At 47.8% G+C, this 12,762-nt stretch overlaps 1 protein-coding gene across 3 annotated transcripts in view; it reads right to left on the reverse strand.

Moving 5' to 3' along the window:
- RASSF5 (Ras association domain family member 5) overlaps positions 1-12,762 on the reverse strand; it is a 109,010-nt gene that overhangs the window by 67,314 nt on the left and 28,934 nt on the right. For all 3 annotated transcript variants that reach the window (XM_075910149.1, XM_075910150.1, XM_006137230.4), the window contains exon 2: positions 4,768-4,886. In XM_075910149.1, coding sequence (XP_075766264.1) covers positions 4,768-4,886 — 119 coding nt within the window. The remainder of the gene's footprint in view (positions 1-4,767; positions 4,887-12,762) is intronic.

Genomic DNA, 12,762 nt, shown 5'->3' on the forward strand with positions numbered 1-12,762 from the left:
TGCTCATTTTACCAGCTGGCAGGAGCCAAGTATTTACTTCATTAAGGTACAATGGAGCCATTTAAATCCCAGCTGATGTTTGTTGGCTTCTGTCATTGGCTTGAGGCTTTTTTGGTTGTTGTTGTTGTCGTCGTCTGCACTTCAGGATTTACAGGCTTCCACTCTCTTGAGTAATTAGATCAGACAGTTCAGACCATTTTTGGTCACGGTGCTGAAGCAGGACTGTCAGAATGGGAACATTCATCCCTAGGTGAGTGCTCCAGAAGGAAGGAGATACCACCTGCCAAAGGTACAGTGACTTTGGACATCTAGGTCAGTACTCCCCCTCTGCCGCCCAGCGACCAACCTGCCTGCAGCCACAGCCCACAAACTGCAAACAATAAACCTGACACAAAATTTGGAAGACCAAGTTCTGAGAGACTGAAATGGGCACAGTCTGTTTGCCCCAGTTTACTGATAGAACTTAAAATGATCCAGCTTGGATATAGCTGAGTAAAACTCCTGGTAAAAGAAGGGAGCCCTTCTGGTTAAGGCATTGGACAGGGACTCAGGAGATCTGGGTTCAATTCCTTTCTCTGACACAGACTCCCTGTTTGACCTTGGGCCAGTCACTTGACCGCTCCTTGCCTCAGCTCCCCATCTGTGAAAAGGGGATAAACTTTCCTTTGCTCATACCCTTTGCTTCCCTTGTTTATTCACCATGTAAAACCTTTGGGTAAGGGACTCTCTCTTACTAGACTACTGTACAGCTCTTAGCACAATGGGGTACGGAGCTCAGCTGGGACCTGTGAACACTATGATAACTAAAACTCCTCTCACCATGGACTACTATATTACCAGTCGTATTATCATGTAAGGTACCTCTGCTCTTCAGTTACAATCGCCCCCTCTAAACTCTTCTGCTGCTCAACTTATCCTGATTAGGGCCCTACCAAATTCACAGCCAAGAAAAGCACATCACAGACCAAGAAGTCTGGTCTCACCCATGAAACATAGCTAGTACATGGGAAGGGCAGGGCTGGGTTCCACATGGTAGTCCCAGCTGTGCAGAGACGAGACGACTTTTTCCACTGCAGGGGCTGCTCCAAGGACTGAGTGGACCCATCCCTGGGAACCTCCCCCAGCTGCAGGAATCAACATGGTTGAGGAACCCAGCTCTAATGGTAATACCACAGCCAGCAACAGCTCAGAAATAAGTGGGGCCATACCACGAGCTCCCTACAATCGTTCTGAGACAAAACCCCCTCCACCACTTTTCAGGTTGGGATCTCCGTGGTTACAACACTGAGATTTCAGATTCAGATACATGAAATTGGGAAACTCTTTACGTTTTTAAAATTGTGTGACTGTGAAACTGACCGAAACAGACTGTGAATGTGGGAGGGCCCTAATCACAATGAACAGAAGAATGGGACCCACTCAACCACACAACATCCAGTCCTTCCAACCACCCAGGGCGAGCAATGCTCATGATACCAGCAGGGCCTGGTCCAAATCCCATTGTTCTGCCTTGGGTAAGTGCCCACAGGCCTTTGTTGCCTACCTGATGCTGTTTCTATTGGTAAGCAGTAAAGTCACTAATCACCAGCTCTAAATCTCCTCCCTTTGCGGCAAAAATACCAGCAGATTAGTCTCTCTGCTGTGTCATTAATCCACGCACCTGAAACTAGGAGTAACAGATCCGTACTCTGTCCACGTTTTGTGACAACTGACTTGAGCTATAGGAAAATCTCATTCCCCCTTGGCAGGTTAGAACTTCGGACACACACTTGAGCACTTCCGCCCTCTCATGGACGGAGTCAGTGGAGACTGTTGATCAAATGCAGTTGGGTAACAGGCAACTCAAAGCAGCAGTTCATCCAGGGGGCTGACTGCAATGTGACCCCACTCTGTAAAGCCAGGCAGCTCAGCCCTGCAGGTTTCCTGCTGGAATTTGGTTTGGCCTGTTAACTTTCCTGTTGGCGTCCATCCTCAGTGACCAGGGGTGCAGGTAGACAAGATTTTCCTGATGTGCTGGGTATGCAATGACCTATCAGCAGGCCTTGTACATGGTGACATGAAGGTACCACTGCCCCCATCCAATAGCTCTCCCCTCATTGTCCTACTCAGTGACAGCACATGAAAGAACCAGGCAAAAAGGATCTGCTGCTGCCAGGAACTTATGGAGAAAATGGCAGGAGAATCATAGAATACTAGAACAGGAAGGGACCTCGAGAGGTCATCAAGTCCAGTCTCCTGCCTTCATACCAGGGCCAAGCACCAAGAGCATCCCTGACAGATGTCTGTCTAACCTGCTCTTAAATATCTCCAGTGAAGGTTCCACAACCTCCCTAGGCAATTTATTCCAGTGTTTGACCACCCTGATAGTTAGGAAGTTTCTCCTAAATTCCAACCTAAACCTCCCTTACTGCAATTTAAGCCTATTGCTGCTTGACCTAGCAACAGAGGTCAAGGAGAACAATTTTTCTCCTTCCTCTTTGTAACACCCTTTTAGATACTTGAAATCTGCTCTCCTGTCCCCTCTCACTCTTCTCTTTTCTAAACTAAACAGGTCCAATTATTTCAGTCTTCCTTCACAGGTCATTTTTTTTTGTCATTTTTGTCGCTCTTCTCTGGACCTTGTCTAATTTCTCCACATTCTTCCTGAAATGTGGCACCCAGAACTGGACACAATATTCCAACTGAGGCCTAATCAGTGCAGAGAACCACACCAAATAGGAGCACTGGGCTGGCACATACCCTGCTCAGCCAGCAAGTGTTTTATCTCTACGTCTGTGCCTGGCTAGCACTAGCCCCCATTATCAAACAGCAATCACAGAACCACCAAAATGCACAACGGGCAGGGACCTCAACAGGTCATGTGGTCTACTCCCCTGCACCAAGACAGTATTACCTAGGGGAGCATTTGTCTTTGCACTTTGCTTGCCTTTGCCAATTCATGTGGCTTCTGGTGTTGTGCGCCCCTTACACCTCAGAGCGATATTGAAGATGGGCAGGCAGAGTGCTGGAACAATTTGTGTAGTGGCTGGGACTGAGAGACAGCGCTTACTGTGTGGGTCAATGGCTATGACAGAAACTACCTCAAGTCATGGGGTGCAGCATGGATCACCATGACGCATCTCCCCGACAATAACTTTTGACTTTGCTGTTGGCATCTGCCCTCGATGCAGCTGCAGGACTCCCTCACAGTCAGTGCTGACTCCCCCTGCCCACCACCAATTTCTTCTTTTCCACAGTTCAGTTGCAGCTTTTGGGGTGCAAACTTGAGCATTATTAAGGCTCCTCTTCATAGAATCATAGAGCTGGAAGATACCTCAGGAGGTCATCAAATCCAGCCCCCTGCCCAAGGCAGGACCAACCCCAACTAAATCAATCCAGCCAGGGCTTTGTCAAGCCGAGACTTAAAAACCTCTAGGGATGGAAATTCCACCCCATCCCAGTGCTTCACCACTCTCCTAGTGAAATAGTTTTTCCTAATATCCAACATAGACCTCCCCCACTGTAACTTGAGACCACTGTTCCTCATTCTGCCATCCCTCACTACTGAGAACAGCCGCTCTCCAGCCTCTCTGGAACCCCCTTCAGGAAGTTGAAGGCTGCTATCAAATCCCCCCTTACTCTTCTCTTCTGCAGACTAAGCAAACCTAAATCCCTCAGTCTCTCCTCAAAGATCATGTGCGCCAGCCCCCTAATCATTTTGGTCACCCTCCGCTGGACCCGATCCCTCCAATGAGTCCACATCCTTTCTATAGTGGGGGGCCCAGAACTGGACACGATACTCCAGATGTGGCCTCACCAGAGCTGAACAAAGGGGAATAATCACTTCTCTGGATCTGTTGGCAATGCTCCTCCTAATGCACCCTAATACGCCCTCTTGGCTACAAGGACACACAGTTGACTCATATCCCGCATCTCATCCACTGTAATCCCCAGGTCTTTTTCAGCAGAACTGAACAGCCTGCCACTCTGTAACAGTGCTTGGGATTCTTCCGTCTCAAGAGCAGGACTCTGAACTTGTCCTTGTTGAACCTCATCAGATTTCTTTTGGCCCAATCCTCTAATCTGTCCAGGTCACTCTGGACCCTCTCCCTGCCCTCCAGTGTATCTACCTCTCCCCCTAGCTTAGTCTCATCTGCGAACTTGCTGAGGGTGCAATCCATCCCCTCACCCAGGTCATTAATAAAGATGTTGAACAAAACCGGTCCTAGAACCAATCCTTGGGGCACTTCGCTAGAAACCAACCGCCATCCTGACACCGAGCCGTTGATCACTACCCATTGGGCCCGACAGTCTAGCCAGCTTTCTGTCCATCTTACAGTCCATGTATCCAATCCATACTCCCTTAACTTGCTGGCACAGAAGTAAGTGGAAAGTCGATTGGAGACAGCGCTCCACTACCCAGGCATGCCACAGCCAGGGACCATCAGACAGCTTTTTGTGATTACCTTCTTCGGATGTACGCTTTGATCCCCCCGGCCAATCCTCCCAAGCAAATTAAGTACAGAAGCTTCTAAAAGTGCCTGTTTAACAGGGGGAGGGGCAAGAGCTCTATCTCTGAAATCTAAAAGGGACAGAAATTTAATTGAGAGGTTCTTAAAAAAAACCCACACACGCACACACTTTTGGGTCTTGGTGAAATCTAAAACACCAGTGCAGAAGAGAATGCCACACTGTCATTTCTCACCAATGCACCTGCTCCTGCTGGCCAGAAAAGCAGCCCTGTTTCCCTCTCCCCCGCCACCCAGCCCTGGGCTCCCCAATCCATACCTGGCTGCAGTTTTGCGTCAGTGTATTTTCTGGCGAGGGTTTGCTCCAGGGTTGTCCTGGTTGGCTGCAGTCCAGCTGAATCAGACTTCTGCATTCCTGATGGCAGGTATATTTGCAATCTAGGCAGGGTGGAAAAACAAACACAAATGAAGGATGCTTTTGAAATGACGACTGGTTTTCGGGGAGGGGGGGAGGGTGTACAAAACCAGAACAATGAAACAAAGGTGAAGGGATCAGATTTCCGCTAAAGGGTCAAACTCTGAAGTTACAGAGTCCCGTGTTCAGAATGGCTTGCAGTCACAGGCATGTCAAACATGTACTCAATTTGGGGCCACAATTATTATTTCCATTGTGTTACTGCCTCCAAACGCTACATACATCACAAACCCCATTGTACTAGGTGATGTGCACACGCAAATGGCCTATCAAATACCTTTATTGTGCATGGGCAAAGCAGACTCACACCTGTACATGTGACGTGCCAAAACACTCAAGTTAAAGGAAACTGTTGCAGACTAGTGGGTGGCAAATGGAGTCAGGTCTCTTGGGCCCTATTCTTGACTATAATATTAATACTCGGGATGTGAAAGTGTAACCGTGTATACGGTTAACCAACAAGCATGAGCTCATTGGTTAATCTGCATGGTTACAGGCAGGCCTTCCCCCCTGCGCTGTGACCGCTATCAGAGGCAGCAGCGGGGGAGGGGGGAAGCTAATGCACATGGGGAGCCAGCTTTTAAGCCAGCTCCCCACATGCACCAGCTCCCGTGGAGCCACCGGCATGTAACCGCTGAAATTTCCTTGAATAAACACATTTTAACACCCCTAATTAATACTGTGAAACCTTGGGCAAATCGTGACCTCTTTGAGCCTCAGTTTAGCCATATGTAAAATGGGTTAATAATACATCTCTCTCTCAGTGGGGGGTATTGAGGCTTTCTTTAGTATGTGCTGAGTACCTGAGACAAAAGATACCAGAGAAGCAGAAAATATTCATGAACCTTCACAAGCTGAAGTTTACATTTTACAAGTGAATAGAAGCCTATGAATTGGCAATGGTTTGGTTGTGGGGTTATTCAAAAGATCTTTGCCATGTAACTGGTTTTCACATTGTAGCTTTAGCAGCACTCCTGGTATGCATGGCACTTTGCAGATCAGCCCCAGCACCAGGTTTCTGCCTTCAAGTTTCCCTGCATGACATGCTAAGGGAATTCCCTGTAGCATGCCCGGGTAGCCTCACCTTTATGAAACACACAACATTACACAGCTTCTGCCTTAAACACTTGTTTGCCATCACAATGCACAAAGGCTAACGTAAAAAGATAAAAAACCCTCCTCCCATTTATACTAAAACCCCGTGACGGAGAGGCAGGTGAGCACTAGGCTAGAGATGCCCTATAAATAGGGAGAAAAACCACCTAAGGAAAACCCTAAGAATGAAAAGCACTGGAGTTACACACAAGAACAAAGCCAGCTTGTCCCAAGAGACACACCACATTAGCAATATTTCCATGAGAATAGCTAGTACTTTTACCCATAAATAGCAATATTGACTTAGAAGGAAGGGAGAATAAACCTACAACTGTGTTGCAGCATGCAATGAAAATGTCAAAGCTCTCCAGTGTTTTCTTACAGTTTGCTTCCTTTTATTTCTACATGGGACATGTCGGAAGGAAAACAACGGGTTTTTTTTCCTTGCTCAAACCCTAATTTCTCAGATAAACCAGAGACATGTGCTCTACAGGGGAAATATAGTACGCTTGGGTTCCCAGTGTAACCTAACGTGGCAAGCACACCAGCATCACTCAGTACAATTCATTGTCTGGGCTATTGGGGCAAAGGACACATCAACATTTTCTGCTAAGGCAATATAAAAAATTGAGACCCTTCTCCTATAAATTGTTCATGTGGGTCCTGAGCAGTGTTCCCTGTAAACTGGGTGCTTTTGCAACTGCTTAGAAGAGATTCCAATGCTGCCCAGCTGATTAGCAGAACGCTCGTAGTTAGGGCTTTGGTTTCTACTGGTGATGCACATTCACACATACCTCAGTTCACATAAAATTTATTCCACACGTGGATGGGAAAAAATCTGACATGGACAGTAAATAGAAGCGGGAACATTAGTAGTGAGTTCTGCTCCAACAGAACAACTTTAAGAGGTTCTGAGTGAGACTTAAGAAAAAAATACACATTTCTTTGAGTTGTTGGGCTACGTCTACACTGACAAGATTTTGCACAAATACTTTTAACGCAAGAGTTTCTGCGCTAGAGTATTTGCGCAAGAGAGCGTCTATACTGGCATGTGCTTTTGCGCAAAAGCATCCGTGCCAGTGTAGATGCTCTCTTGCGCAAGTAAGCTCCGATGGCCATTTTAGCCATTGGGCTTTCTTGTGCAAGAAATTCATGTTGCCTGTCTACACTGGCCTCTTGCACAAGAACACTTGCTCAAGAGGGCTTATTCCTGAGCGGGAGCATCATAGTTCTTGCAGAAGAAGCACTGATTTCACACATTAGAATGTTGGTGTTCTTGCACAAGAACTTGAGGCCAGTGTAGACAGGCAGCAAGTTTTTGCGCAAAAGCAAGCACTTTTGCGCAAAATCTTGCCAATGTAGACGCAACCTTGGTGTTTCCTAGTGCAAGGGTTATACTCAGTTCCAATCTGTGGGCCCTCCCAGGTATTCCAACAGAAATGCTGATCCCCACAAAACATTTCCAATCCAGAACCGATACAAGAAACCATACACAGGTGGTTGAGCTATGGAGGAGATGAGCCCTGAATAAGACTGCATTCAGATGTGGATTGCCTCATCTCCGAAAAGATACCTTAGGATTGGAAAAAGTTCAGAAAAGGACAACAAAAATTATTAGGGGTTGGGAATGGCTGCCATATATGCAGAGAAATTAAAAAGACTGGGACTTTTCAGCTTAGAAAAGAGACTAAGGGGGGATATGATAGAAGTCTATAAAATCATGTCCAGTGTAGAAAAAGTAAATATAGGAAAGTTATTTACTTCTTTGTATAACGTAAGAACAAGGGGTCACCAAATGAAATGAATAGGTAGCAGATTTAAAACAAACTAAAGGAAGTTTTTCTTCACACAACGCACAGTCAACCTGTGGAACTCCTTGCCAGAGGATGTTGTGAAGGCCAGGACTTTAATGAAGTTCAAAAAAGAGCTAGATAAATTCCTGTAGAAAATGTCTATCAATTGCTATTAGCTAGAATAGGGAGGAATAGTGTCCCTGGCCTCTGTTTCTCAGAAGCTGGGAACGGGTGACAAGGGTAGGATCACTTGATTCCCTGTTCTATTAATTCCCTCTGGGACACCTAGCATTGGCCACAGTCAGAAGACCGGATTCTGGGCTAAATGGACCTTTGCTGACCTAATATGGTCATTCTTATGTTCTTAAGACCCCAGACCCACAACGCAAACTTTGGGAGCATTTGGGTGTGAAGTTGCCTATCTGGCTCCCAGCTCAATAAGCAGCTGCACCAAGGGTCCACTCCCAAAGCAGAGCTGGAATGCAATTAAGGCCCATATTTTTCCACTAGACCATTACCAGCATTCTAGCTCTTCTCCCAAGGATAGGGATGGTGCATAGATACCGATTTGTTTATTGGCATGAAAGGCCTCTCAAAGTGGTGCGGAAAGAGAGAAGAATGGTTAGAATTGCGGCAGAAGGAGTCTTTAGCACAATCCTTTCTCTGTGAGGATAAATACATTAAATATTGGGTGTTCCTCTGATAAGGTGGTGATGGGGGCCAACTATGTATCTAAGATAAATATTCATCTGCTTTTCATAAGCCACTTTGCGGTCCTTGTATTACAAAGGATTATGTAGGTGCTTAGTATGATTATATAGCAAGTTTAGGAAGAAACCGTCTCTCTCTGTATCAGCACATTCGTTGCCAGCTGCTGTAACTGAAGTATATATCTAAATTTTAAATCTGTTGTCAGATTTTGCCTGGAAATGCCCTTGGATAGAACACTGGAAATTTCTCATGGTCTCACGTGTACAGATGACACTATGTTACCTATTGTCTCTTCATACACACATTGCCTAGGCATACACACAGGACGGACGCAGCTTTTCTTGGATGTGTTACAAGGAAAATGTTTGACTGCTCCATAAAGTGGAAGTTCCACGAAGAACTTTAGGAAGTAAGCATTTCACTTTTTCCTCTGTTTGTTAAGAACTATCTGTAATGGCAAATGCAGCACTGCAATGTTTGCATTCGACAATACTTTTCTCTTTACTCAAAACAACTTGTCGGCCTAAATTTGCTGCCATTCTCCCATCCTCCTTTCAAAGATCTGACTTGAACGTCATTTATTAACTATAGTTACAAATGCTTTTAAATGGCCCATGGGAGGCTTTTCAAGTTTAACTATATTCTAACCAAATTTGCTTTACTCTTTTACAAAATTCCAGAGAGGGTACTGGAAAAATAAACTCCGCCAGTACCAGGAGATTGGCAATCAGATATTTTCCATTAAGCAAAATGTGTAAAGCATTTGGCATCTGCTGCTGCAGTCAATCTGCATAATGTAGCAAACTAAACTATCACAGTGGATATTCAGAAAGAGCATAATTATCCAACCCTTCTCTCCGGCTGCGCTTAGAGATGCAGATTAGCTCTTGCATTGCGAAGTGCTGGTTAATTTGCAGCTGCAAAGTTGTGGAACGGAACCAGGGTTTTACAGATCCAGGCCTCTTCTATATTCCAGGCACCCATGACGTGTCAGACAAAAGACTAGACAGGTGGTTCTCCATCTCCTGAACTGCATCCTTCATCTTTCCTGTCAGCTGTCTCCCATCACCACTAGGGGGCCACTGAGAGAGTCAGTTCCAAGGAGAAACAGGTGTAGTTCTGCGTGTGTTCTGAAAGGCAACGGATGGACCGGAGGGATCACCTGTCTCCGGGTCTCATCTGAAGGAGACGTGTCTCAACAAAGCAGCAACCCTCCCCTGATATGGCATGGAAAAGACAGCTCTGAACTGTGCCAGGCTACAATCCTCTGGCTGAGTGAGAGAGAGAGAGAGAAGTAGCAGCAGCAATTCTTGGCTCAGTGGGGCTATTTGCACACAACTTGCACTCTAGCCCATGGAAGTTCTCCTGATGCCTCTAACTTACTGTGGCTTCAACTGCACCGAGCCCTTTCAGAGCTCGAGGCTCCAAGGCATATAGGAAGCCCGGCCTCGCCTTTCAGGATGGGTATGTTGCTAGAGCAGCGCGAATGGAGAAATCCTTGAATATTGGGGGCGGGAGGAAAGAATCGGAGTGAGTGCTCCATTTCCCCACAGTTCTCTGCTGCCGCCTGGGGATGGGGAGCAATGGGAGGAGAGGGCAGGGCGGTGGCAGGATGGGGTGAGGAATTGGGATGGGAGACATCTGTCAATATGCAAAATCTCTCTTCATAATTTTGTGAATCCCAAGGGTCTCCTTTAAGGCGAGACGGGAGATCAAGCGGGACATTCAGATGCATGTTTCCAACACCACCCAAGGGATGCTGACGAGGTTTGGAGGGTCTAGCCCACGCCCATCTCAAAAAATACTTCTTTGCCCAAAGGCAGCATCTTCCATCTGAGGATCTCATGGTGCTTTACACACCTCAGTCCATTTGTTCAAGAACTCCTCCTAAACTGCAAGAGTTAGGACCACGCAATGGGGTGGGCAGCTTCCTCTTATCCTAACTTCAAGCGAGGTCAGGGTGTGGTTGCACCCGGGCAACCAGAAGCCCTGGGAAAGGGTCTGGTTTCCACAACATGCAAAGGGAGGGGCCATTCAGAAGGATGTGATGAATATGGTGACTGGGGGCAGTGAGCTATGTGCAGAGTGTCCACGGGGGGCAGCCGTACCACCAATGGAGTAGCCAACACATCAGATAAGTTGCCCCCCATGCCAAACTCTCCCCCCCTGCACTGGCCGCAGTGCTGAGAGGGGTGGAGAATGCCCCTGGTGGCTAGGAAGAAGATCTATAGAGGACAGAAAAGGCCCCTGGCAGTTGGGGGAGGTCTGGGGGGAAAAAAAGGCCCGTAACAGCTGGGGGATTCTGAGGGGAAAGAAGAGGCCCACACCAGATGGGTCCCCCCACCCTAAGCCCCTCCTCACCCATCAATCCCCCCCCCACTGCCTCCAGTCTCCTGCACTGGCCCCTAACATCTCCAAGGCTCTGCCTTGACTCTTGCACACTCCTTCCCCGCCAGCATCAGTCCCCTACCTGAAGGACAAAGCTGGGTAAGTCTGTTAGTTTGTAATAAAAAAAAAAGAGGTGCTCTAGTACAAGTTAAGCCCTGCCAGGGATCTGTGTGTTATAGCTGATTAAAGAAACAGAGGCACGAAGGGACTGGAGGTAGCCACTGGAGTTGCCCAGGCCTGATGGGCCAAGAAGCGGAGCATCTGAAAATCAGGCCCAAGCTGGACACGCGAAAACCAGGGGTCACAGTTAAAGACATAGCAGCGGTTCGTCCCAGCTCACATAGCCCACGAGTGGCAGACATACAAACAAAATCTCAGTCCTATCGCCTCAGTCTCGGGCTCACTCCCTCAGACGTTTCTCTGTACCTGCTTTCCCAGGCCTGTTGGCTTAGGCTGCTTTTTCAGTACAGGATTCAGTCACTGGTGTCACCACAGAGCAGCTATTAGAGTCTTGATCATATCCATATTTGGTAAAAGAATCCCTCATTTAAGGGCTTTCATCCCCATTCTGGAGCAAATCAATATTCATGGGCATATTCCGCATACCCTTTCAACTGCCACTCTTTTATTTAAAACATATGGCACATTTAGTTGAAATTTCAGACAACACAGTAGCATTTAGTTTTTGTGGTTTCTGAGGGATGGTGGATTTTCCCAAATGGCTGAAGTCTCACCATCAAGAGAGATGAATTTGAAGAATTAAAAGGGGACCTACCTCGAAAAGACAGCTGAAGGCCCACCTCTTAGGAGTCGCACACCAGCTTTAATATTATGGTTTTGCTCATTGCACTTGTATGGCCCCTTTTGTCTTAATAGCCCAAAGTGTTCTAGAAACATTCGCTATTTTTCCCTGTGAGACAGGAAATAGCATGGCACCCATTCTACAGATGGGTAAGATAAAGCACAGAGATGTTAAGAGACTTGCACAAAGTAAAACACCCTAATCAGTGACACAGTCAGGACCTAAATCCCCTAGTTACCATATTTTCCAGCGTATAAGGCGACTGGGCGTATAAGACGACCCGCTAATTTTTTAGTTAAAAGATAGGTTTTCGTCTTATACTCCAGCGCCCCTCCGCCTCCCCGGCTTTGCTCCCGGTGTCCCTGGTCTGCTGGAGACGGTCCCCAGCAGACCAGAGGCACCGGGAGCAAAGCCGCAGCAGTGGCGGGGTCCCGCGCCTCTGAGGCTTTGCGAGAGCAAAGCCTCAGAAGCGCGGCACCCCGCCACCGCTTCAGCTTTGCTCCCGGTGCCTCTGGTCTGCTGGGGACCGTCTCCAGCAGACCAGGGACACCGGGAGCAAAGCCTCTGAGGACGCCCCGGCAGCGGGACAGCCCCGGCGCGCCTGGGCTGCCCCGCCGCCGAAGCCCCTCCACGGCTTTGCAAAGCCTCGGGGGAAGCTGCCGGAGCCCCTCCACGGCTTTGCAAAGCCGCGGAGGTGCTCGGGCGGCAGGGCAGCCCAGGTGCGCCTGGGATGCCCCGCAGCCGGCTTCCCCCAAGGCTTTGCAAAGCCGCGGAGGGGCTCGGGCGGCGGGGCAGCCCAGGTGCGCCTGGGCTGCCCCGCCGCCTGTATACCCGGCGTATAAGACGATCCCCGATTTTTGGGGGATGTTTTTTAACATCAAAAGTCGTCTTATACACCGGAAAATACGGTATATTACAAGACGCCATTCCTCTCTTCTCTTCCCCCACTTTGCTGCTGCTGCCCTCCCTACTGAAGCTGGTAAGAGAACCCATTAATTTTAGGTCTCCCACTAGTAGACCGCAGTTCTACCACAGGTGACAAAGCAAGAA

The sequence above is a fragment of the Pelodiscus sinensis genome, chromosome 27 (assembly GCF_049634645.1).
Source record: "Pelodiscus sinensis isolate JC-2024 chromosome 27, ASM4963464v1, whole genome shotgun sequence".
NCBI lineage: Eukaryota > Metazoa > Chordata > Testudines > Trionychidae > Pelodiscus > Pelodiscus sinensis.